This window comes from Peromyscus californicus, unplaced genomic scaffold (assembly GCF_007827085.1).
Source record: "Peromyscus californicus insignis strain IS unplaced genomic scaffold, ASM782708v3 Scaffold_19__1_contigs__length_69161282, whole genome shotgun sequence".
NCBI classification, from domain to species: domain Eukaryota; kingdom Metazoa; phylum Chordata; class Mammalia; order Rodentia; family Cricetidae; genus Peromyscus; species Peromyscus californicus.
The window spans coordinates 54,424,187-54,448,339 of record NW_026294491.1 but is presented as its reverse complement, the minus strand read 5'-3'; the positions used below and the strand labels follow the sequence as shown (position 1 = coordinate 54,448,339).

The following is a 24,153-nucleotide window of genomic DNA, read 5'->3' as shown; positions in this document are numbered from 1 at the left end:
TCGGCCATATTTTTCAGGTTTTAACTGCACAGTGAATGAGATTATTGGTGGGCAGAAGAAAAACGTCTGCTAGGTATACATCAGTTGTATGGACTCACTCCTTAGAACTACCCTGGGAGAAAAAGTCACATTTATTTCCACATTCACAAAGATCCAAAGTCTTTGTATACAAAGGTTTCAGGTTCTGTGTTGAGTCAAGTTACATTCATTTCACCTTGAATCGTTTAATTATTTTTAGAGTTTTAATGTTAAATATAACCACAGAAAAGAATTTGTTAGTCAAATACACATTGCAATAACATGATTTCTCCATGACAGCTGGGAGGGTGATATTCTCAGCAGCCAACACCCAACTTCATTCTCTGTCTCTCCTTGTGTTTTCTCTGTTTCTTTTCACTTTTAAATCTACTTTCTTCTAGAAACAGTCTCTAAAACAGATGTCTAGAAACAGTTGCTGGGACAAAGTGGGCTGCAGCCTTTCCTGAGCGGGAGAGCACTCTTGAGGTAGCAGCCCCAATGCTGGTGACCTGGACCACCAGTGGAGCAGGTGGTGGTATATGCAGATAATCCCAAGGATCCCACCCAATCACAGAGAGAGGGAGTCCAGATCCCACAGGAAGGGAGAGAGAAACACATGTGGACGGGACGAGGAACTCCAAAGACTGTTGTGATGACTCAGAAGATCTGTGCCTTCTAGCTGCCTAGGACTTTGTGGAAAGGATGAGCCAGAGCCCGGAAGCTGTCCAGAGTTTGGAAGCTGTGCCTGCCCAAGTCTTCCCATTTACTCTTCCCCTCAGAGTTTGGGCCATCCCATCTCAGCCCTCAGACTCCAGGTGCAGGAGCCCTGGATGTCCCTTGAGAAGTCTCGGCTGCACAACCATTTCTTGAACACGTTCTAATGAGTACTGGCATTTTCTCATCCTCTTTAAGAATAGATATGCTATTACCACATGCAACTAGGTTTCATCTCTGTATTCAGCTTCTTCAATTAATAAATGCTCCAAACAATGAAGGGATATGCTTTGATTATTCCCATCTCCTGGTCCCAGTGTGGCTAGTGCAATGTAGGAGTTAATGGAACACATACACTTAACCACTGCCTGGCACAGATAATAACTGTCAGTCATTGCTGTCATGACCAACAGTGCTTAATATATACAATGAACATTTAATAAATGTGTTGATGCAGAATTCATTCATGTATTTGATTTCAATGGCTGATATCAGACTCCCATTATGTTTTAGTTACACCAACGAGAGAGTGAGATGTATATGAAAAAGTATTAAACAAAAAGGAACATAATATGGAGTACTGCTTCTATTATACTTTATAAAAACTCACCAACTATGACTGGAACGATGGCTCAGTGTTATGAACACTGACTGCTCTTCCAGAGAATCAGGGTTCAGTTCCCAGCACCCACATAGCAGCTCACAATGGTCTGTAACTACAGTTCCAGAGGATTTGACACTTTCACACAGACATACATGCAGGCCAAACACCAATGCATGTAAAGTAAAAACAAATCATTAACAACAACAACAAAAAACTCACAAACTAACATCATACAAAACTACAAGCTGGGTCAATAAAACATGCTACTCAATACCATTCAATGTCATGGCATTAGTATTTTATCAATCATCACAAAATTTTATTTTTCCCTGAAGTGTCAAGTATAAACCCCACACATACTACATAAGCACTCTGCCATTGAACTACATCTCCCAGCCCTAATTACAAAGCTTTTTAAGAGACTTTTAAAAACTCAATATGGGGTAACACAATGTTTCCAAAATGGTTCTCAGACAACTAAACTTACTTCAGCCTTTCTCGTGCTGGGACTGCAGACATGAGCCATTGTGGTGGGCTTGACCCAATAAATTTAATGTCTGTGGATGAGGATATGTGTCGGTGTCTGTGTGCTTCTTAATTGATAGACCTTAGAAATTAAGAGAAATATATCTAAATCATTCTTGATGGTGATGGTTGGTGATAATTTGTGGAAGTGAATTTAATGGAGGGAAATCTAAAACTTAGAAGATTAAAGAATTGAGTGTGAAAGTTCAGCCAGCAAATGACTCTGGTCACATGACCTTCCTCCCTTCTCCATAAAACCATGGGGTTGGTAAATGCTTGTTTATATGCCTACAGTTTTCAGATTTATTTATTTTACTAATTTTCAATGCATATAAGTGTTCAGCCTGCATGTGTGTCTGTGCTCTACATATGTGCTTGGTGCCCTAGAAAATCAGAAGAGGTCTTCAGATCCTCTGGGACTGATGTTACAGACAACTGTGAGGCACCATGAGGGTGCTGGGACTTGAACCTAGGTTCCCTGCAAAAACAGCCAATGCTCTTAACCACTGAGCCAACTCTCCAGCCCTATGCTTTCCTTTTAGTACTGGGTTTCTGAAACCCTCACACAGAACAGTTAGACATTCTTATCATTCCAGATTGATTTGATTGAAATAACTTGAGTTGTAATTTATATCCAATAACTATGTTTCTTTTTCCCATTTACTCTCGGGCATTGTAGAATTGTAGAGGGAAAGGGATTTTAAGAGTGCTAAGTCTTCCCTCCTGTTCTTGTGTACTCTGGATTTATTTGAGGGTTACAATTTAATAAGATCCCTTAGATGATTATGGAGTTACCCTGAATGCTCCTCTTTGTGACTGATGATGGTTCAGGGAAGGCTGGGCAAGGCTTTCCCAAACTCAGCACTGTTGACATGCTGACAGTTCTTTGTTGCAGCTGGTAATCTTAGACATTGCTTGAGATGTGTCTACTTTCTAGGTCTCCACTTTTCAGGACCACTGCTACCTCTTCCTCGATGTGACAGCTGAAGACATCTTCAGGAGGGCCTAGGGTGCGCTCAGTTTGCACTAGTACTTGGATCCCATGCATGGGACCCTGTGTTTGATTCCCGGTGCCGCATGCATACACATAACACACAGATATTTCCCAATATCCTCTAGTGATCAACACCCCCCATATTGAAGACCACTGGAGTTAACAGATTATCCTATGTTCTATATATAATATTCTTTCCTTTTTTAACGTATTATCTTCCCATTAATCTTTCTTTCTTTTTCTTCAATCTGTTTTTTTGGGGGTGTGGGGGGCGTTTGAGAGGGTTTCTCTGTGTAATAGCTCTGGCTGTCCTGGAACTCGATTTGTAGACCAGGCTGATCTTGAACTCACAGAGATTCGCCAGCCTCTGCCTCCCCAGTGCTGGGCTTAAAGGCATGTGCTGCCATGCCTGGCTTCTTCAACCTGTTTTTGTTCCCTCTTTTATATTCCAGTTTTTTTTTCCTATCTCTACTACTGTCAGTTAGTGTTGACACTGTCCAACCACTCACCCATGGGAATTAGAGAAACTAACTTGGCAAGAAAATAGAGTAAAGTCAAATTGGGCTGAGATCACATTTCTGCCATTACCAGTTCCAAGACAACTTGTAAAATTTGCTTAATTTATTTGAAACTTCATTGTCTCATCTGAAAAACTGAAGTAATTACATAAGATGGGATGTTGTTTGTTTCATGGAGGGTATTAAGAATTTGTTAAGGAGCCGGGCAGTGGTGGTGCATGCCTTTAATCTCAGCATTTGGGAGGCAGAGGCAGGCGGATCTCTGTAAGTTCAAGGCTAGCCTGGTCTACAGAGTTAGTTCCAGGACAGCCAGGGCTACAAAGAGGAACCCTGTCTCAAAAAAAAAAAAAAACAGAAAAGAAAACTATTTATTAAGTAGAAATGAGATGTAGCTCACGGGGAAACTACATACTTAGCACATATCAAACTTTGGGTTGATTCCAGCCTCCAACTCCACACATAAAAATCAAAACATGAGCTAAAATCTTTAATGTTAGCTTTTGTTCCAGGATACAATATTAAAAGATGATAGTTACTGTCTAATGCTGTTAGGTTACTAGAAATAAAGACACTATATTGTAATCATAGTAAAGAGCAGATGAGTCCATGTTAAAAACTAAAATATGGATGAGACTGGAAAACTGCTCTTGTCCCCAGCGTCTGATGCCACCTTTCAGTATTAGTGGTTAGACATAAAGGAGTTTGTCACACAACTTCAAGAAATTTCCCTTAAGGGGCTGGGAGAGATGGCTCAGTGGTTAAGAGCACTGGCTCCTCTTCCAGAGGACCTGGGTTCAGTTCCCAGCATCCACATGGCAGCTCACAACTGTCTGTAACTCCAGTTCCAGGGAACCCGACACCCTCCCACAGACATACATGCAAGCAAACCACCAATGTACATAAAAAATAAAAAGGAGTCATTAAAATAAATTGCAAAAAAAGGAATCTTCCTTAAAGCAAATTGTCATACACTATATGCCTCTATTTACTCACCCACCGTGACCTTCTTGCTGCCTGAATGTGGCTCTGATAGCCGGAGGTACAGCTTCCATCTTGGACAACTCAGGAGCAGAGCAATAACCAGCTGGCAGAACCTGACATTTGAAGACCTCATGGAAAAGATTTGCCATCCACTTCCTTTAGTGCTGACCTGTGGGCTTCCATGTCACAAAGAAATAAATGGGCCAGGCAGTGGTGGCGCACGCCTTTAATCCCAGCTCTTGGGAGGCAGAACTAGGCGGATCTCTGTGAGTTCAAGGCCAGCTTGGTCTACAGAGTACGATCCAGGACATGGACCAAAACTACACAGAGAAACCCTGTCTCAGGAAAAAGAAAGAAAGAAAGAAAGAAAGAAAGAAAGAAAGAAAGAAAGAAAGAAAGAAAGAAAGAAAGAAAGAAAGAAAGAAAGAAAAAGAAAATGAGCCTTTTTTGGGGCTGGAGAGATGGCTCAGCAGTTAAGCATACTAGCTGCTCTTCCAAAAGTCCTGAGTTCAATTCCCAGCAACCACATGGTGACTCACAACCATCTGTAATGAGATCTGGTGCTCTCTTCTGGCCTGCAGGGATACACGCAGGCAGAACACTGTATATATAATAAATAAATAAATCTAAAAAAAAAAAAAGAAAAAAAAAGAAATAAACGGCCTCCTCTGAAAGCATTGTCACTGCTCAGTGACAATGACAAGCAGATAGATGGGCCAGGGATGTAGCTAGGTCAGGCTTCTTCACACATACACCGAGCACCACATAAGTGGGAAGGGGTGGAACATGCCTGGAGTCCCAGCACCCCAGAGGTGAAGATAGATGAACTGCAAGTTCAAAGTCATTCTCTGCTACATAAAGCAAGTGGTCTGATCAGCCTAGAGAAAGTAACTATGCCAACACCAGTTAGCATGCCAATTTGGATGGGAGAAATCTGATAAGCCCCGGCCCCCACCCCTCCATGAAGAGATAGAGACAATTAATGGCCTCTGAAGGAATCAGTCTTCTCCTGAGATGGGTGTCTTGATAGGTTATCTGTTCCCAAGTGGTCAGCACTAAACACATATACATATGAGCAGAACTAAATGGACTCAGCGGGTTGTATTTGTCTGTCTGTCTGTCTGTTTGTCTGTCTCTGTGTGTGTGTGTGTGTGTGTGTGTGTGTGAGAGAGAGAGAGAGAGAGAGAGAGACAGAGAGAGAGAGAGAGAGAGAGAGACAGAGAGAGAGAGACAGACAGACAGACAGACAGAGAGAAAAATGAAGATGTCAGGAAGTTGAAAGGGAGTAGGGGAGACATGAGACAGATTACAGGGGGTGAGGGAGGAGGAGGAAATGATTTAAATGTAGTACACTGTATGAAAAGCTCAAAAACAATAATAAAAATTTTAAAAGAAAGTGAATATAGAATAAAAGACAGAGCTGTAGACAGCATTTCTTCGCATCATTCTGCCCATTTAAATTCACACACTGCTGATTTAATTAAAGTGCTACGTTGTAACCATTTCACATGTAAACAAGTGTGTGTATTTTCAGATATAAGTTGGTGGAACTGGAGTGTGTTAGCACAAGAATTATTGCAAGAAAGGAAGAAAGGGGGAGGGAGGGAGAGGGAGGGAGGAAGGGAGGGAGGGGGAGGGAGGGGGAGGGAGGGAGGGATGAAAGGAAGGAAAGGAAGGAGAGGAAGGAGAGGAAGGAAGGGGAAGGTTCCTGGAATTCAAGAATCAAGATGCTAAAAGGACCAACCCATTTGAATCCAGGCCTTCCACATTTGAATCCACAGTGCTTGGCCTTCTGACCAGTTTAAAACCCAGTGCACTCGGATTTCTTTAGATTAAAATCCCAAAGCTAAGGATGTGGCATTGGTGCTATGCATGGACCATTCTGTTAGCTACTTGGTTGTTGCTGTGACCAAACACCTGGCAGGAAGCAACTTAAAGGAGAATTTTTTTTTTTTTAAAAAACAGTATAAGGGGATTCGGTACCTTGTGTTAAGAGAAGCCGGGAGGCAGGAGGATGAGGTGGCTGGTCATGGTGGGTCTCCAAGTCAAGAAGCAGAACAGAGGTAAGAAATGGAGCTGTGCTGTCACTTAAGGCCTGGAGATTCACTTCCTCCAGCAAAGCTCCTCATGTTCCCCAACCCAAAACAGTGCCACCAGCTGGGGACCAAAGGTTCAAATACTTGTGCTTTTGGTAGAATTTCATAGTCAACCCACAAATAGTAAGTGCATACTTCAAGACTTCAACACAATCAAGGTGAGACTTGAAGAAAAACTTGAGTAACAGGGGTGCATAAATCCCCTCAAAATGCAGAACTTGCAATGCTTGAGCTTAATCTAGAGCTTAACCTAGATAATCTGTTGCATGGACAAATTCATAATTCTTGATCATTTGCAAATAACATGATAAACTAATAATAGTGTTGTACTAGTAAATGCATAATAAATTAGTAATTTACTAATTAGCAACATCAATTTTTATTTAAGAAAACAGCAACTCATAAGTCAAGAGAAAAAACATTTTTTTCAGATTTAGAACTTCTAAGCCCAACACAGAATGTCACTAAAGGGGTTGAGGAGCTGGCTCCACCTTTAAAGGCCAGGCTCATAACCAAAAAGACTGCAATGTTACCTGAAGCAAATTCTCTTCTTGTTGTGTAATGCTTCATTTCATTTACCACTTACAATCTTTCTTTTGATCACTCAGGGTGCCTTGATTGAAGTGAATATCACAAGAACAAAGGTTTCCAAAAGAAAATAATGAAATTAAAGAAAGTCCTGATTTCAGTGTGTTGGCTCACCAGGTAATAGTATTTGCTGAGCAAACACGGGGACCTGTCTTAAAATCCTCAGCATCCACATAAGAGGTGGGTATGGCTGCTTGCACCTGTAACTCCAGCACTAAAGTGGTGGTAACAGGAAGACAATGGAGCTTGCTAGCCTCCAACCTAGCAGGTTCAGGGGGAGATCCTGCCTCAAGGGAATATGGCTGAGAGTGATAGGGCAGGACTCTAACATCGTTTCTGGCCTCCACACTCCTGCACACAAGTGGGTGCACAAGCATATTCACATTCACGTGTGTGTGTGTGTGTGTGTGTGTGTGTGTGTGTGTGTCCCCCCGTCCGTCCTGGGAGCTATGCCAAGAAAGAGTGTAGAGAAAGGTGGAATGCAAACTCACAAATATGAATATGTGAATATTGTATTCTAATACTTGGGAATAGTTTGAGCAGTCTTTCTCTGATTTATCTTTACAGGATGGACCATTCATTGCAAAAAAAAAAAAAAGGACACTTGAGAAATACTTATTCAAAGAGTGGATCTCAATTAGACATTAGAAGCTGGAAGTGTGACCTGACTCAAGCTGTGATTTCATCATTTTCCTCTCAATACAGCTTGCTTTCTAAAAACTTCATATTTCATTTAGTTTCAAAGAGTCTCAAGAATGCCAGAATGGGGCTGGAGAGATGGGTCAGAGGTTGGGAGCACTGACTGTTCTTCCAGAGGTCCTGAGTTCAATTCCCAGCAACCACATGGTGGCTCACAACAATCTGTAACAAGATCTGGTGCCCTCTTCTGGCCTGCAGGCATACATGCTGTATACCTAATAAATAAATAAATCTTAAAAAAGAAAAAGAATACCAGAATGAGGGCATCAAAAACTGTCTCTCTATTCTTAGTCGGGTGCTACAGTATTTTACACTTTTTTGATTTTGCCATGATAATAGGATTAGAAAAAATTATTTCAACACGGGAGGAAGATAACATTCTTCACAATTTCTTTATGAATATTACTGAACGTTGTGTAAGGAAGCTTTACTTTCATCTACAGTGAAAGAAAACCCGGAAAGGATTGTGTCTAAGCTAGAGTTGCTGTTGCTGTGAAGAGACACCATGACCACAGCCACTCTTATAAAGTAAAACATTTAATTGGGGCTGGCTTACATGTTCAGACGTGTAGTCTATTATCATCATGGTGGGAAGCATGGCATCATGCAGGCTGAAAAGGTGCTGGACAGGAGTTGAGAGTTCAACATCTGGATCTGCAGGCAGTAAGAAGAGAGACACTGGGCCTGTCTTGAGCTTCTGAAACCTCAAAGCCCACCCCCAGTGACACACTTCCTCCAACAAGGCCACAACTACTCCAACAAGGCTATATCTCCTAATAGTGTCTATGGCCTAAGGCGGCCATTTTCTTTCAAACCATCCCATATTGCTTCTCTGTTAGGTGTGTCCTTACTGAAGTCACATAATGATTATTGAAGCTCTCTCAAAAGAAGTCTGATTCTGAGTATGATTGTTGGATAAATCTGCTGTAAAAGATTTACTTTTCCCCCCAGGAATCAAAAAATATCCCTGAAGAACAGCTGTATATGAAAATCTTGAAGCTTCTTCATCTACAGTCCAAGCAAATAAATGTCCCTTTTTTGTATTTTATAAGTGAAAAGGTACTCACAGAAGTTATGTCAAATTTGAAAAAAGTAATAATATAGAAGCCAAACAGTCAGAGAGTAATAGACCAAAAGATCTTCTGAGTGTAGTTACTATGATTTTTACCAATAATAGAAATCAGATAACATGAAATACATGTATTACATGGAAACATGGATGTACTGGATGTGTACCATTTCCTAATCAGATACACTTTCAGATGCAGTCATAATGGAGTCTTCCACATGGGTCTCTAGATACTATGCCAATCTGATAAATTCATATGCAAAACCACACTAAGCTCTCAAAGTAGAATCCCAAAGCCTTAGTGTGGCAAAGGACCACCTGCCAGGTGCTCTGTAAGTGGACTTCCTGCTCAGCACTGGCCCCTTCATCATGGGAAGCTACCCATTCTCTGCTTATGTCCTATAAGGACTCAAAGATTGTCACAATCAACTTTGCTTTTCTAGTTTTTCAGATTTTTACATTATTTTTCTCACAGTGAGTTAAATGTGCCTCCTGGACACATCTCTGTCTTGATCCCTGTGTCTGTCTTTAAAAAGATAATTGTTTCATCAAAAAATAATTTTAACATATCCATGCTATTCACTTCACTATATACTGGCAATATAGCATTGAGCAAGACCAATATCAACATTTCTCACCTAGTTTCCTGTTGCAAGACCATCTTTCAGCATTTAGAAGACAGTATTTATATCCTCAAGTGTACATCTCATTTTTGTTCACTTTTTTGTCCCTTAGCCTGGCTTCTGGGACTTTGTATAGTTTGGAAGCTTCATATGGTGACAAGAGATTTCCAGGTGAGACTCTGTCTTGCCCCATTACTTGGTGATTTCATTTAGATCATTTTCATATATGTATATAATTTAGAAAGCTTCTGCTCTATTAGGTTTCCATACCACCCTTCTAATGGCCCTGAATTTTAGCTGTCTCTCCCCTTATTCTCTTCCATGTCTCCCTCTCCCCTCATCCTCCCTGCTCGACCCTCTCATTCCAGCCTCCCATCTACCCATAACAATCTATTTTATGCTCCTTTCCTAGGGAGATCTGAGTGTCTCCCCAATCCCTTACTCTACACATAACCTCTGTGGTTCAACTGATCGTGGCTTTGTTATCATTGACTTAACACCTAATATCCTCAAATAAGCAAATACATACCATATTTGTCTTCCTGGGTCTGGGTTATCTCACTCAGGATGTTTTTTTCTAGTTCCATCCATTTAGCGGCAATGATGTCATTTTTTTTTAAAGGCTGAGTAATACTCCACTGTGTAAATGTACTACTTTCTTTTTTAATTCATTTATCTGCTTTGTGAACATCAAGGTTGTTTCCAATTTCTGGCTATTATGAGTAGAGCAGCAATGAGCACGGTTGAGCAAGTGTCTCTGTGGTAGGGTTAAGTGACTTTTGGGTATATGCCCTTGATCTTGATCAAGGCTGATTCTCATCTTCCTGAGAAACTGTCACACTGATTTCCATAGTGGCTGTATAAGTTTGCTCTCCCACCCACAATGAATGAGTCTTCCCTACCCTACCTCATAGCCAGCATGAGCTGTCACCTGTTTAATTGATTTTGAGGCTGGATCTTTTAAACTCCTCCTCCATGTACTGTGGGATGGTCTGTATGTCAAATGTGTTGCTGATTGGTCAATAAATAAATCACTGATTGGCCATTGGCTAGGCAGGAAGTATAGGCGGGACAAGGAGGAGAATAGAGCTGGGAAGTGGAAGGCTGAGGAGAGACACTGCCAGCCGCCATCAGGACAAGGAAGATGTAAAGTACCGGTAAGCCACAAGCCACGTGGCAAGGTATAGATTAATAAAAATGGATTAATTTAAGCTGTAAGAACAGTTAGCAAGAAGCCTGCCACGGCCATACAGTTTGTAACCAAAATAAGTCTCTGTGTTTACTTGATCGGGTTTGAGCGGCTTGGGACTGGCGGGTGAGAGAGATTTGTACTGACTGTGGGCCAGGCAGGAAAACTCCAGCTACAATTGGCGCCCAACGTGGGGCAAGAGTTTCCACCTAAAACCTGAGAAAAAAGATTCCAAAACGGAGCTAAAAACAGCTTCCTAATTGTCTCTCTCAAATGAGCGACAGCTGCCGGTTTGAGCTACTGGCGGGTTGCTGGCATGCGCGCTCGACCTGCAGTATGGCGGGAATGAGGCCTCTACAAGTGACACATTAAGCTACATTGTGGATTTAGCCTTTGCTAGTACAAAACAAAAAAAGAGGTTTCTGGGCTACACGCTGCTTGGATAAAAGCAAAGACCCACGATAGCTCCCAGAGCTGGTGGTAAAGTACCACGCCAAGTTGGGAAGCTGAGGTGGGCGGAGCCAGCAGCCACAGTTGCTGCAGCTTAAAGCAATAGATTCACAATAAGACAGTTTCAGATGTAACAGTTTACAATGTGTGTAAAATATACGTAGGCTTAAAAGAGACAAAAAAAAGTGATACATACAGTATAGAAACAAATACATGGTTTTAAAAAATAAAGTCTTTAAAGAGACAGTAAAATTAATATAAAAAATAAGCCACGTAGAGATGACTATTACACAGAGAGTCTGGATTATGTTGTCTTTGGGATTCTTAACTACAGAGAGATATTTGATTGTAAAGGAAGCTGAGTTAAACCAGTATGTATATTTTAAAGATACTTTGACTTCAAAATTTGGATGTAAGGATATGTTGCTTTGGAAAAGAGTCTCTTTTGTTTCCACAGAAAGCGAGAGGCTATGGATTTGTTCCAGAGTAAGATACATCAGGTTTGACCAGCCAAGACCCCCTGAAAGGTCTCCGATGACACCATGGCCCAAATGATCCAACATCCAGAACCGTTTCAAGACAACTGGCTCAGATGATACAGCCTCACGGACTACTCCATGATCCTAAAATTTTCTTTGTTTCCCCAGAAGATACAGCGCCCCCCTCCAGCAGGAAGTAGTAAGAAAAGCTACGCCCAAATTCCCAAATATACCAAGCTGACTTTAGAGATGTATAAAGGTTAAAACCTTCCTTTTTAAGAAAAGAAAAGGGGAAGTACTGTGGGATGGTCTGTATGTCAAATGTGTTGCTGATTGGTCAATAAATAAATCACTGATTGGCCATTGGCTAGGCAGGAAGTATAGGCGGGACAAGGAGGAGAATAGAGCTGGGAAGTGGAAGGCTGAGGAGAGACACTGCCAGCCGCCATCAGGACAAGGAAGATGTAAAGTACCGGTAAGCCACAAGCCACGTGGCAAGGTATAGATTAATAAAAATGGATTAATTTAAGCTGTAAGAACAGTTAGCAAGAAGCCTGCCACGGCCATACAGTTTGTAACCAAAATAAGTCTCTGTGTTTACTTGATCGGGTTTGAGCGGCTTGGGACTGGCGGGTGAGAGAGATTTGTACTGACTGTGGGCCAGGCAGGAAAACTCCAGCTACATCCATGCCTCAAAGAGCTGAGATTTTACTACCATATGCCTAGAAATGAACACTTGCATTTGCAATTTTTCTTATGAAGAACTATTTGAAACTTTCCTAAGTGTCATTTATAAAACACTCATGAAAGTCTATTTTCTAAGTAAGAAGCTTGGAAACTACCCAGTAAATCCCAATCTTATAGGCAAGAAAACTGATACCCAGAAAGGTCAAAGGACTTACCTAAGGGAACATCGCTTATAAATGAGAAAGAGGCAGAAAGAAAAAAGAAAAGAAAAGAAACACTTTATGATGCAAAAAAAAAAAAAAAAAAACCACACCTCACCCCATTTAAGACTGAGTGCCCCAAGGTCTCTCACTGTGCGTTGTCTAGCTGTGGGTCTCTGTATTCCCATCTACAGCAGGAGGAAGCTTCTCTAATGGTGGCTGAGCAAGACATTGATCTGTGAGTATAGCAAAATGTCCTTCAGAGACATGCCTATTGCCATGGCCCTTTAGCAAAACAGTAGTATTCAGTTTTTCCCTAGGTCCATGGCCTATCTAGTCTAGGACTTGACCACCCTAGTAGTGTCAGGCATGAATTCAATCCATGGAATGGCTTCATCAAACCCCTTCCCTCAGGGTTCAGGGAACTATGCAGAAGAGGAGGCAGAAAGATTATAAGAGCCAGAGGGGTGGAAGACACCAAGGAAACAGTGTCCTTCAGACACAACAGAACTGATGCATGTATGAACTCACAGAAACTGATTTGCATGCACAGGGCCTGCATAGATCCAAGCTAGCTGGGATCCAAGTGCCGAGAGGGGAAATGAACATAAGCCCCAATCTCTAACCAAGAATCTGTCTCCAATTAACAACTGCAAAGGAAAACTTCATTTTCTCCAATGTAGTCTCCCTGCACATATAAACCACACTTAAGGGCAGGCCCCATGCCTAGCAGTACATGGCCAACACAAAATAAATCCAAAGATATTTCTGGAGATTTTTTTGTCTTATATTACTTGGTTTGGGCATTTTTTTTTTAACCTAACTGGTCTTTTCATCTGTTTCATAGTTGTGTTTTTATGGGTTTTATTTGTATGGTTTTATTTGATTTTTATTTGCTTGTTTGTTTTGTTTTATTCTGTTTTTTTTTTACTTGTCTATTTGTTTTCTAAAGAGAGAGATAGTTGAAAGGATAGGGAGATAGGGAGGGGGGACTTTGATCAGAATATGTTGTATAAAAGTTATTTTCAATAAAAACAAAATGAAAGTCACAGCATCAACATCCTTCTCTGTTTTTATCAAAATTCATAAATGTGAATTTTAGAATATGCTTCCCATGTAACATTAATTTCTCCCAAATGGCTCTTGTACTTATGAGGCACTTCAGCTTTGACGTTATTCATTGTATGTGTTTATTCATGCTTTAAAGGTTATATTTCTGCTCTACATCTTTCCTAGTCTTTATTTGCAAATTTTTTTCCTCACAGATATGTATTGGTCTATTGGTTGCATTTTGAAACAAAATTGTTTGGTGTTCTTACCCTTCAAGACCGCTCCTTTTTAAAGCAATAGTATGGAAAATATCCATGATGGCGGAAGCACCTGTCCGTCCTTCTGCATTAATGATGGCAGAGGGGACATCTACTCACATTTTACGTGAAATATCATTGGCACCATCCACCTTAGCTCTATGTCCATTTGCATCACTTATTTCAGCCTCCCATTTATATTCCTTAGGCCCTATATCTCTGGAGACAGGAACCTGAAAACTATTCCACTGACTAGTGTGCAAACCCCACAGTTAGCCAGGATTCTAAAGTCTCTGAAATGTTTAATAAAGTCGCCGTTACTCCTTGAAGGTCTAAAGAAAGGATGGATTTTTAGTTACACCTATTTTAATTTTATAAATGATTTCTAGCAAATATTTATTTAAAACTCCACAGATGTGCTGGGTCTGGTGGCATACACCTGGGGATTCCAACTCTCAGAAGGCTGGGGTAGTAGGATTTCAATTTCAAGGCAAGCATGGACTATGTAACTAGAACCTATCTTGGAAAAAAAAAAGTTCACAAAGGAAGTAATGGTTAAGTATTATGGGTAAAGTAGGAAATATTTTCTTTACAGTGTTTGCCTCTATCTGTATAACTATAAAATATCAACCTAGAGATAATTCCACCCAATTTGTATTTTATATTTTATTTTATTGAGAAAAGGTCTCATCATATAACTCTGGCTGGCCTGGTTTCCCTATGAACAAAATTTAATTTTTAGAAACAATCTTGTGTTGTGGATATCGCCCTGCCAGCCGCCACCATGAGTACCAACATGTAAGATACTGGTAAGCCACGAGCCATGTGACAAGGTATAGATTTATAGAAATGGGTTAATTTAAGATGTGAGAACTAGATAGCTAAAAGCCTGAGCCATTAGGCCAAACAGTTTAAATAATATAAGCGTCTGTGTGTTTATTTTGTAAGTGAACTGCTGGACTGCCGGGGCTTGGTGGGAGAATTTCTCCAGCTACAATCTTGTACAAATATTTCCATCCCATTCTGCTTCCTTGTACCCAAATCACAGAAAGCAATGTGATATCAAAGTCCTGTGAAACTTAGGAGAGGTGCTTGAATGATGTTGAATTCCTCAACAGTAATTTTCCAAAATTGATTTTTAAAATATGTGATAAGATCATCCAAAAGATGTGATCATTAAGGATTTCATGATAGAATCATGATAGAACAATAAGGAGTCATACCATCACAGAAAAACAATGCGTCATCCTGTCCATCCTGTCTTATTTAGGGTTCCATGAACAATAGAGTTTGTGATAAGTAAAATGGTCCATCGGGATTGGACAGTGTTGACTCATGAAAAAGCTTCTTTCTCTCTCTCTCTCTTTCTCTCTCTCTCTCCTCTCTCTCTCTCCTCTCTCTCTCTCTCTCTCTCTCTCTCTGTGTGTCTGTTCTCTCTCCTTGACAGAGGGTCTCTCTCTCTCTCTCCTCTCTCTCTCTCTCTCTCTCTCTCTCTCTCTCTCTCTCTCTCTCTCTGTGTCTGTCTCTCTCCTTGACAGAGGGTCTCTCTCTCTCTCTCTCTCTCCTCTCTCTCTCTCTCTCTCTCCTCTCTCTCTCTCTCTCTCTCTCTCTCTGTGTGTGTGTGTGTGTGTGTGTGTGTGTCTCTCTCTCTGTCTCTCTCCTTGACAGAGGGTCTCTCTCTGTCTCCCTAACTGTCTTGTATGTAGACCAGGCTGGACTCAAACTCATAGATGTCTGCTTGCCTCTTTTCTTTTCTCTTTTTCTTTTCTTCCTTCCTCCCCCCCCCTCTTTCTTTTTTGTTTTGTACTGTGTTCCTTTTTGAATTTATATATCCAAGGAAAAATAATCCTGAAAAACTTAAAGAACTCAAGACGACTCTCTTTCAGATTCCAGGAGAAATTAAGCACGAGGCTGTGGGGAGTGTGTTAAGGAGGTGCTGTGAAAACCCCCATTTCCACTGCACAAAACGGATAGGAACCTGCGCTCCTCCCAAGACTCAGGTCGGTATCTTAAGACTACAACAAGAAATTAAATTGTGTGCAAAGTTGTTTACAGGTAAATTATGTCATTATTCATCAACAAGCATTAATTGAACTACAACCATCCCCAAGTCATAGCTTAATACATGAGGCTTCAGGATGTTAAGTATGATTCATTCTGGAATGAGAGATGTCAGGGCTGAATCTCAGTACAATTATCCTAGATTTAAAGTGTTAGATTTTCTTCTTTTACTGTTTTTGTATTTGGGGAAGATGAGAAAGAGAAACCCAATAAGAAAGAAAGTAAGAAGGTCCAGGAGGCATCCTGCAAAGGAGCCAGTGTAAGGAATGGTTGGAGCTAAAGGGACTCAGATACATAGTAATTAGATTTGTAGAAGAAAAAAAAGAAGGCGAGTGTTAAAAGTTGGTAATGAATGATTTAACATTTTTTGTTTTTTAAAAAATCACAAACCTATTCTAAAACCTGCCAGCAGAGGTCGCCATGCTAGGTGAGTTTGCTTTGCTGCCCTGGTTCTTGTCGTTTATTGGACAACATTCCCTTTATCTGGGGCTGAAAAGGGGTGGGGTTAATAACGCACCTCTTGGCAGTAATAAATTGCACTAAATATGCGTAAGGGGGAAGGTGTAGGTGTACCCATGCAGGCTGTCTCCAGAGCGCTCCTACCCAGCTGAACGCGTGTGCCCAGACAAATATGTATCATGATGAAAATGCCTATTTTACTCAATTCCCCTTAGAGATTCAAAACCCGGCCTCGCCTTTGCATCTGAATTTGGCTGAATTTGTGAGAGAATATTTCTGTAAGAGGTATGAATAGACGTTGACGCGAAATTAATAGAATGTGGGAAAGAGAAAGGTCTCTCCATTTATGAATTCTTTTTCCTCAGAGGTTTAGTTTTTAATTTGCACATATTTGAAATGCTTAAACTTTTTAGAGTATTCCTAAAGTTAATGGATGTGCTAAGAGTTGGATTTTCAAAATGCTTTATCGATAACCTGTTTTCAAGAACCAAGAAGGGGGAAATTTACTAAAAAAAAAGAAACTGAAGGGCTAGTCGGCGTTTGCGTCTCCAAAATTCCTACAGAGGGCGCTGTTGCCCGTTCAATGAAAGAGGGAATGCTCCCCCGGAGAGGTTTGTCGAGAAATAGCTGGAATTTTTTTTTTTTTTTAAACAAAATGGCACATCTCAGAATTAACAAGGGTTTTCTATTAGCATTATACATTTCTTCGAGTAGTTTGTCATGTATGTATGTATGTGTGCAAATACTTTGTTTGTTTTATTCTTAATAAAACCAGATTTATATGTAATGTTTTGTAAAGAACTCAGATAATTTTTGACAAACACCAAGTACATTCCTGCTTTAGAAAATCTAATATTAGAATAAAATAAAACAAAAATGAAAATTTGAGATTCTACATAGATGAGGCTACAAAATAATCAAACTAGCACAATGTACTATCTGTTTAAATAGTTTCACATGTAAAATTATACCTTAGGTTTGGTTTGGGTTTTATTAAACCCTCGGGTTTATTTCATATTAATCAATGATATGTCCAAAAGTGATGTAAAGCATAAACACATTTAGAGAAAAAAATAAGTTTTTCTAAGTGTTTTTTTTTTTGGGGGGGGGGAGTGTTGGGTTGAGGTTATCTATAATTAAGAGCTAGCAGTTTGAATGTTTTGAAAGGGAGATGAGAATTATTCTCGTTTATAAGTTCGTGTCTTGAGGATTTTAATTTCCAAATCTATAATGCCTATCTTTCAAAGTACCAACCAAGGGGCCGTATTCAGTTCTGCAGGGGAGGTGTGGGACCCACGTTAAGTCCTTCCACACGATGACATCAAGAAGGATGATTTCCTGTCTCCTAACCTGCTCTGGTGGGGAAAGGGGACATGTCTGCTGGCGCCGGAGGACTAGCCTGGTTTTGTGGTTTAAGATGCTAATTTTTTGAAGGTGAAGGAAGACGGGGAGGAAAGAAGGAGAAGGGGAAGGAAGGGAAGAATAAAAGGGGGATGAGCGAAAGAGAAAGAAAGAAAAGTGGGGGAGAGAAGGGGGAGGGACGCAAGGTTGGGAAGAAGGCGGAAAGAAATCCAGCAGGCAATAGAGAAAGGGCGAGTTCCTCAAGTTCTGTCTGAAGCACCCAGCGTTCCCTTCATTCGGCTTACGGTAAATTAAAAACGGTGATAGGAACAGCAACAACAATAATTGATTTGCAGAACTGTTCGTTGGGCGAGGAAGGAGTCCTCAGTCTCTTAGGAAACCGCTGTCTTCCTGGGCTGAACGGAGCCCTCTGCTTGCGGAGCTTCCGACCCTGCCGGAGCCCTGAAGTGCACAGGAGTCCTGGGTCTAAAGACAATCGCCCTTTACAGATTCACTCTCATCAGGTTTAATAACTTCCACCCCAAATTACCCCAACCCTCCTCATTCCCTTCTGTCATTTATTTTCTGCCCTAGGGGCCAAGATCTTCTTCAATGCCTCCCTTCTGGCTCCAGGGAACCTTCCGCACCCAGAAAGAGAGTTGGAGAACAACAGAGGGTGTGAGAAGGCTGGGACGAGGGAGAGCGAGCGAGTCAATATAGAATTTCTGGTGAAATTAAAAACAAAAACAAAATAAAATAAAATAAAACCCTGTGTCTTTCAAGGCACCCATTTGAGGCTAGCTTAACTTTGTCCTTACTATTATTTATGCCTTTTTAAAAAAACTAAACAACTACACAAATTACAGATTCAAAAGAAAATCTACCCCCAAACCGACCTGACCAGACAAAATGATCTCTTGTACATTTCAAACTATCTTCTTAAAGAGCATAAAGCTTAAACCTTCCCATAGATTCTGCTGTGCGTTTTTGAATCTACCAGGTTAAAATAAAAAATTGCACACAACAAACACAATATGAAATGTCCTACACTTTTGTTTAAAGTCTCAAAATCAATGTTGTGGGCTTTGTTGCTTCCAGCCTGTGGAGAAAAACAAAACAAAACAAAACAAAAAAACTTGATAAAATGGAGACTCCAGGCAAACAGAAAGACACATAGGATCCACTGAAAATACACAACCATTCCAAAGCAACAAGCAATATAGACTGTAGGGTCCACAACATATTCAAGTTACCAAATGTGTTAGGCAAAATGAACAAAAATATCAGAAATCATAGCGGTAAATAGTTTTTTGATGTTGCTAATATACAATGATACTGTGATTTTTAAAATTTGTACAGCTATCAATATGGAAAAATAGCTCTTAAAATCACAGAATCTAGTTGTTTGTTTGTTTTATAAATACTCTCCTGAGCATACAGCAATAAGAAATTTGTGTTTTAAAATCTCAATAATGGTCTCCCTTTTAAAAACTCTGTAGAAAATTAGAGGCTGATGTCCCCAGTTTCTCGTTATCAGTTGTTAAAAGACTCTAGTTACTAGCTTCAATGATTCACTATTTTCCAAATAGAGATTTTTTTTTTAGTGTATCTATTTATATTACTCGTTTTGAACAACTATGTTCCCTTTTAAATGCACGTTTAGTTTGTGGATTCTGTGACCCAGAGGTGTTTATGTAACTAAATGTGGGTATCTGCGCGTAAATTCGCGGTTTATGATTTTTTATAATATATATGTGCGTGTGTGTGTGTGTGTGTGTGTGTGTGTGTGTGTGTGTGTGTGTGTGTAGTGTGTGTGCGCGCGGCGTTGTATCTAAGTCCTGTGTGCAATAATGTTTTTCTGTCTGCTGAGGCTTACTTCCCCAGCCTATTGTTTGAGACAACAGATATAAGTTGCGATGGGAGAGGAGCGTCGGATTTGGTGTGTATCCCCCCATTTCCAATTATAGATGGATCATTACAGACAGCGGAGTCCTGAGAAGCCAGACATCTGCTCCTCACATGAATGCACTCACCTCCTAGAGACCAGGCTGCCATCATGCTCTGGAAACTCGTGGAGAATGTCAAGTACGAAGACATCTATGAGGTGAGCGGACACCCCCAGATGCATTTTTGAGCTTTGTACATAGAAAAGTGGAGCTTCTTGGCACCCCAGTTGACATATTTTTAAGCTATTTGCTCGTAGATTTCCGTTCGGGTTTCTGAGGTTTCTTTAAGTTTTCTGAGTCTGGCTCTAGGAGACTTCGCTCTCCTGAAGGGGGACTTTTAAGGTTGGAATCTGGCAACTTTAATTTAGGAACTATTTTTCTTTTCTTCTCTTTCTTTCTCTCCGGCTCTCTCCTCCCCCTCCTTGTAGGCTCTAATGGGGAACGTGGCGCCACTGAATTTAGGTAGACAGTCGGAGAAAAACATTCTCTCCTCATTTTGAGTTCGGGAGAGAATCGGGTTTTCAAGCTTCACTTCGACTCGGGCTTTGGATTTTTTTTAATTTTTATTTTTTCGTACTTTTAATAAATTTTGTGAAATCGGTAACTAGCGGATCCAGGTGGAGGGCGAGAGAGAGGAAAGGACCAGTGTATGAACAGATAGAGTGCAGTATGGGGAGAGGGCGCGGCTTGTTATTTTTATTTTCTTGTGTTTTGCTTCTTTGCGGGTCAGTGGGTCCGAGCAGAGATGGCAGCCGCCAGCGTGTGGGGCATTTTTAACGAAGTCTGCCCACAGTTGGTGCACCAGGCCAACAGTACCCAGGAGAGTGCGTCCCTCCCCGGGCTTTGCCCTCCGCCTCCCGGGACTCCCGCCGGTCGCTTCCGGAGTCCGCGTCGAGCGAGGCTGTAGGCATTGCCGGGTGCCCCTGCAGCTCGCTGGCGGGCGAGGCGAGGAGTCCCGGGCCGGGGACGGATGCGGAAACCCGCACCACAGTCCCGGAGCTGGGGAGACCCCCCCAGTTGAGCTCGAAAGGAAAGGAAGCAAGGCTCAAAAGGGCCGTCGAGGGAGGGAAGAATGGCTCTGAAGCTTCGGGAAAAGCTTTTCGAGATCCGAAAGAAAGCGACAGGGAGTTAGCGCAGCAGGGAGGCAGAGGCGACCAGGAAAAGTTGGAGAGCAGAAGGCTGAGACGAGGAGACCCGGGCCCCCGGCACTGGGCTGGACCACCGGACCGAGGTGGGCATCTCAGGCTCGCGAACCGGCCGGGAAAGAAACCGGAGCCCTGAGCCGGGAGCTCTGTAGGGACTAGGGGCGAGCGCTCGGCGGTGGTTCGCCTGGTCCAACCAAGGGGAGTCTGGAGGCTGTCGCCAGCTTTTTCCCCCACCCCACCCTGCTGGCCCGGTCCGCCGGAGTGACCGCGACTCCTTAGGGTGCCTGGCAAGAGTTCCTCCAGCCAGTACCCGGTGTGCCCCAGCCCCGCCGTTCCGAAGACCTCCTTTTGGAGGTAAATGAGAAAGTGAAGGAGAAAAGAAAGAGGAAAGGGAGTCCAGAAGAAGATGGGAGGAGGAAGGAGAGAGAGAGAGAGAGAGAGAGAGAGAGAGAAGGAGAGAGAGAGAGAGAGGAGAGAGAGAAGAGAGAGAAGAAGAGAAGAGAGAAGAGAGAAGAGAGAAGAGAGAGAGAGAGAAGAGAGAAGAGAGAGAGAGAGAGAAGAGGAGAAGAGAGAAGAGAGAAGAGAGAAGAGAGAAGAGAGAGAGAAGAGAGAAGAGTGATTTTCTTCTTTCGGGGTGACTCCGGGTTCGTCCTCCTCTTTGTGGGTTGTGGACTGACTGTACTGAGGGGACCGTGTCTGCCCCGCCTGGCAGGGTTTGTTTCGCTCCGGCCTCCCTTTCTTTTTCCTAACAGGCGGGATTGTGTTCAAGTCCGGGGCGTTAAACTAGCCTAAAGAACACATCACCCATAGCAAACGCGACCCTGGCGGAGCTGGGGCTGTGGTGGAAATAGCTCTGGGTATACATACATAGAGGGATTAAAGTAATCAGAGGGATGCTGGTTCTTTGCTTAGGAAAAAATAAACGGCTAAATGGGGAGAGGAGGGGGGAGTGGGGAAGGAGTGGGGGAGAGTAAAAGTGGGAAGGAAGAAGAGAGAGAGGGGAGGGAGAGAAGAGAGGAGAGGGGGTGCAGGAGAGAGAAGGAGGGGGGGGGCGAGAGAAGGAGGGAAAGAGGGGGGTAGGAGAGGGAGAGGAGAGGAGAGAAAGCCAAGTCGAGGGAGGAGGAGAGAGCGAATTACTCCAGGGCTGCCCAAATTTTCAGCTGAGAAGCCAGGAGAACCCGCACACAGCGTGGTGGAAGGAGCCTGCTTCAGTCTGGGGCTACGGTTGAAGTTTAACAGAAGTTAAACTGGCAGTCAGGCCAGTTGAACGGGTTCCTGAAACATCCCAAAAGATTTTTCTGTTGCCCCTGGCTTTGCCTGGAAAGGATACCTTTAGAGTACTTTGAAGATCGAGTGCATATATTTTAAATCTCGGTTTAAAAAAAAAATTGCAGGCTGTAAGCACTGAAGAGGAAAAGGCTGTACTATGTTAAGAAAAAAGTCTCTCCTAGGTCCTGAAAGAAAGAAAGAAAGAAAGAAAGAAAGGAAAGAAAGAAAGAAAGAAAGAAAGAAAGAAAGAGAGAGAGAAAAGAAAAAGGCTAGATCTTCTGCATTCAGAAAAAGTCCGTGTAGCTCCCAGTAAACAAACAGGGCCCACCCCATTTACTTTTCTCTCCCCTCCAGATGACCAGGCAGTGTCTTTCTAGTTTGGGTTTTAATATGCACACCAAGCACCCAGGGCAACCACCTCCTCCCCGTTGGGAAAGTCTCTCTCTATACACAAGAACACCTACAATCTCTGGGAGCCCCCACACTGCTCCCCCACACCTGCCGAATCCAAAGAGCAGAGGCTGCCTTACAGAGCGAGAGCGGGCGTCCCAGTTCAGTTAATTGAAGTTCTGCCTCTTTCCTGCTAAACTTTTCCCCCAGTCTGCCTCCGCCAGCCCCCTCGTCTGATTACATCTAGTAATTCTCCACTGAATGAACGTCATTTACAATAGTGGAGGAGCTCTGAGCTCGCCGCCGCTTCACGCTCCATTTGCCCTCCATTCTCCCTTTAAAGTGCTCGTGTAATATTAATAGTCATGAATATCAATTATTATGAGGCGGTGTAGGCAAGCGGAGGGAGGAAGGGGCGCGCCCGAGCAGTCTGAGCCCAGCTTCGGGTGGAAGAGGTCTGTATCTGGTCTGTATCTGGAGCCCCAAAGAACCCGGCGAAGAAAAGAGCGCCAAAAAAGACGGTGAGAGACAGATGAACCGTTCTGCCTGTCTGTGATAGGCACCTCCAATCTTCTTGGAGGGGGATTTTTTTTTTTTTTTTTTTTTTGATGGCTTGTCCTGGATACACCACAAGCTCAGCTCTTGTGTCCAGCTTGCTTCTCTGCTGGACTTTTTGATTTTTTGAAAATTCATTGTTTGATTTTGAGCAGTAACCAGGCTTTTTTTTTCCAGATGTTAGTCCACACCTATTCATCCATGGTGAGTTCGGATTCCCGTTGTACCAGAAGTGCATGCCCTTCTCCTCTCACTGTCTCTCCGTCTCTGCATCTCTGTGTGTGTGCGCGCGTGTGTCTGTCTCTCTGTCTTCCTCTGAGTGCCTTTGGCTTGGTAATTTAGCACCATAATTGGACGAGGCTGCAGCTGCTTCTCTCTGCATTGTGTGTTCCCTGTCTGAGCTCCCCGAGAGTCAGCTGGGAGGGGGGGGTGAGGCTGAACCGAAAAAACTTTTGTCATTGCAGTTTGGAAATTTAGGTGGCTGTTTTCTACAGAAAGAACCTGGGGGGACTTTACCCCTCGCCATTTCCACAAAGGATGGGGTGAAAGTTAAAAGTGTCCATCACTTCCCCCTTCTCCTTTCACTTGGCTTATACTCCGGAGAGGAGGGGAAAAGAGATGTGGGGGTTATCTCTTCACCTCCCAGCTTCAGCTCCTTCTTTTAACACCCCTGAGTCTAATAGCATGCGATATGGAAAGCAAGCTCAGAAACTCCTGCAAACCACAACTCAATTTACCATGGGCTTAGGGTGTGATTGCAGAGGAGATCCGTTTCAATCAAACACTAAGTTATTTAATTCCTCTTGGGGAGGGAGGGGGTGGCTGGAAGCTCAGATCAGGCAGAAGCCTCCCTGCTCTGGGAATCTCCGGCTTGTGTGAGCCCCGGGGCCAGCCAGCTACCTGCCAGTGAAGGCACCAGTGGGTTTTTTTTTTTTTCCCCCAACCAGAGCAGTGCTACAGCTATTAGCAAGGTTCATTTGGTGTACTTTGGATCTCTTGAAGAGGTAGGGGCAAGAAACACTTCGAAGAGCAAACACTACCCTTGGGTCCTACATTCTTAAATCAAGGCTTTGAGCTATCTCTGTCCACACAGTTCCTTCTTCGCCTCTCCCTTTTTGCCTGCCTTGCACTCTGGAAAGATGGCTCCTAGGCCGGGTAGTGGGTAAGCTTCCTATTTCTGTTGTATTTAGGTCCCCTGAAGCTTCCCGGGTGGGACTCTTGACATTTTACCATGTGGCCCTGAGTC

The 24,153-nt window shown here is 42.5% G+C and overlaps 1 protein-coding gene across 1 annotated transcript in view; it reads left to right on the top strand.

Annotated features, from left to right (window-relative positions):
* Positions 1-19,522: 19,522 nt before the first annotated feature.
* The window catches only part of Tfap2b (transcription factor AP-2 beta), a 26,860-nt gene continuing 22,229 nt past the window's right edge, over positions 19,523-24,153 (top strand). Inside the window, 1 exon segment of the mRNA XM_052745373.1 lies at positions 19,523-19,705. Within this exon segment, the coding sequence (XP_052601333.1) occupies positions 19,626-19,705 (80 nt within the window). The 5' untranslated portion in view covers positions 19,523-19,625.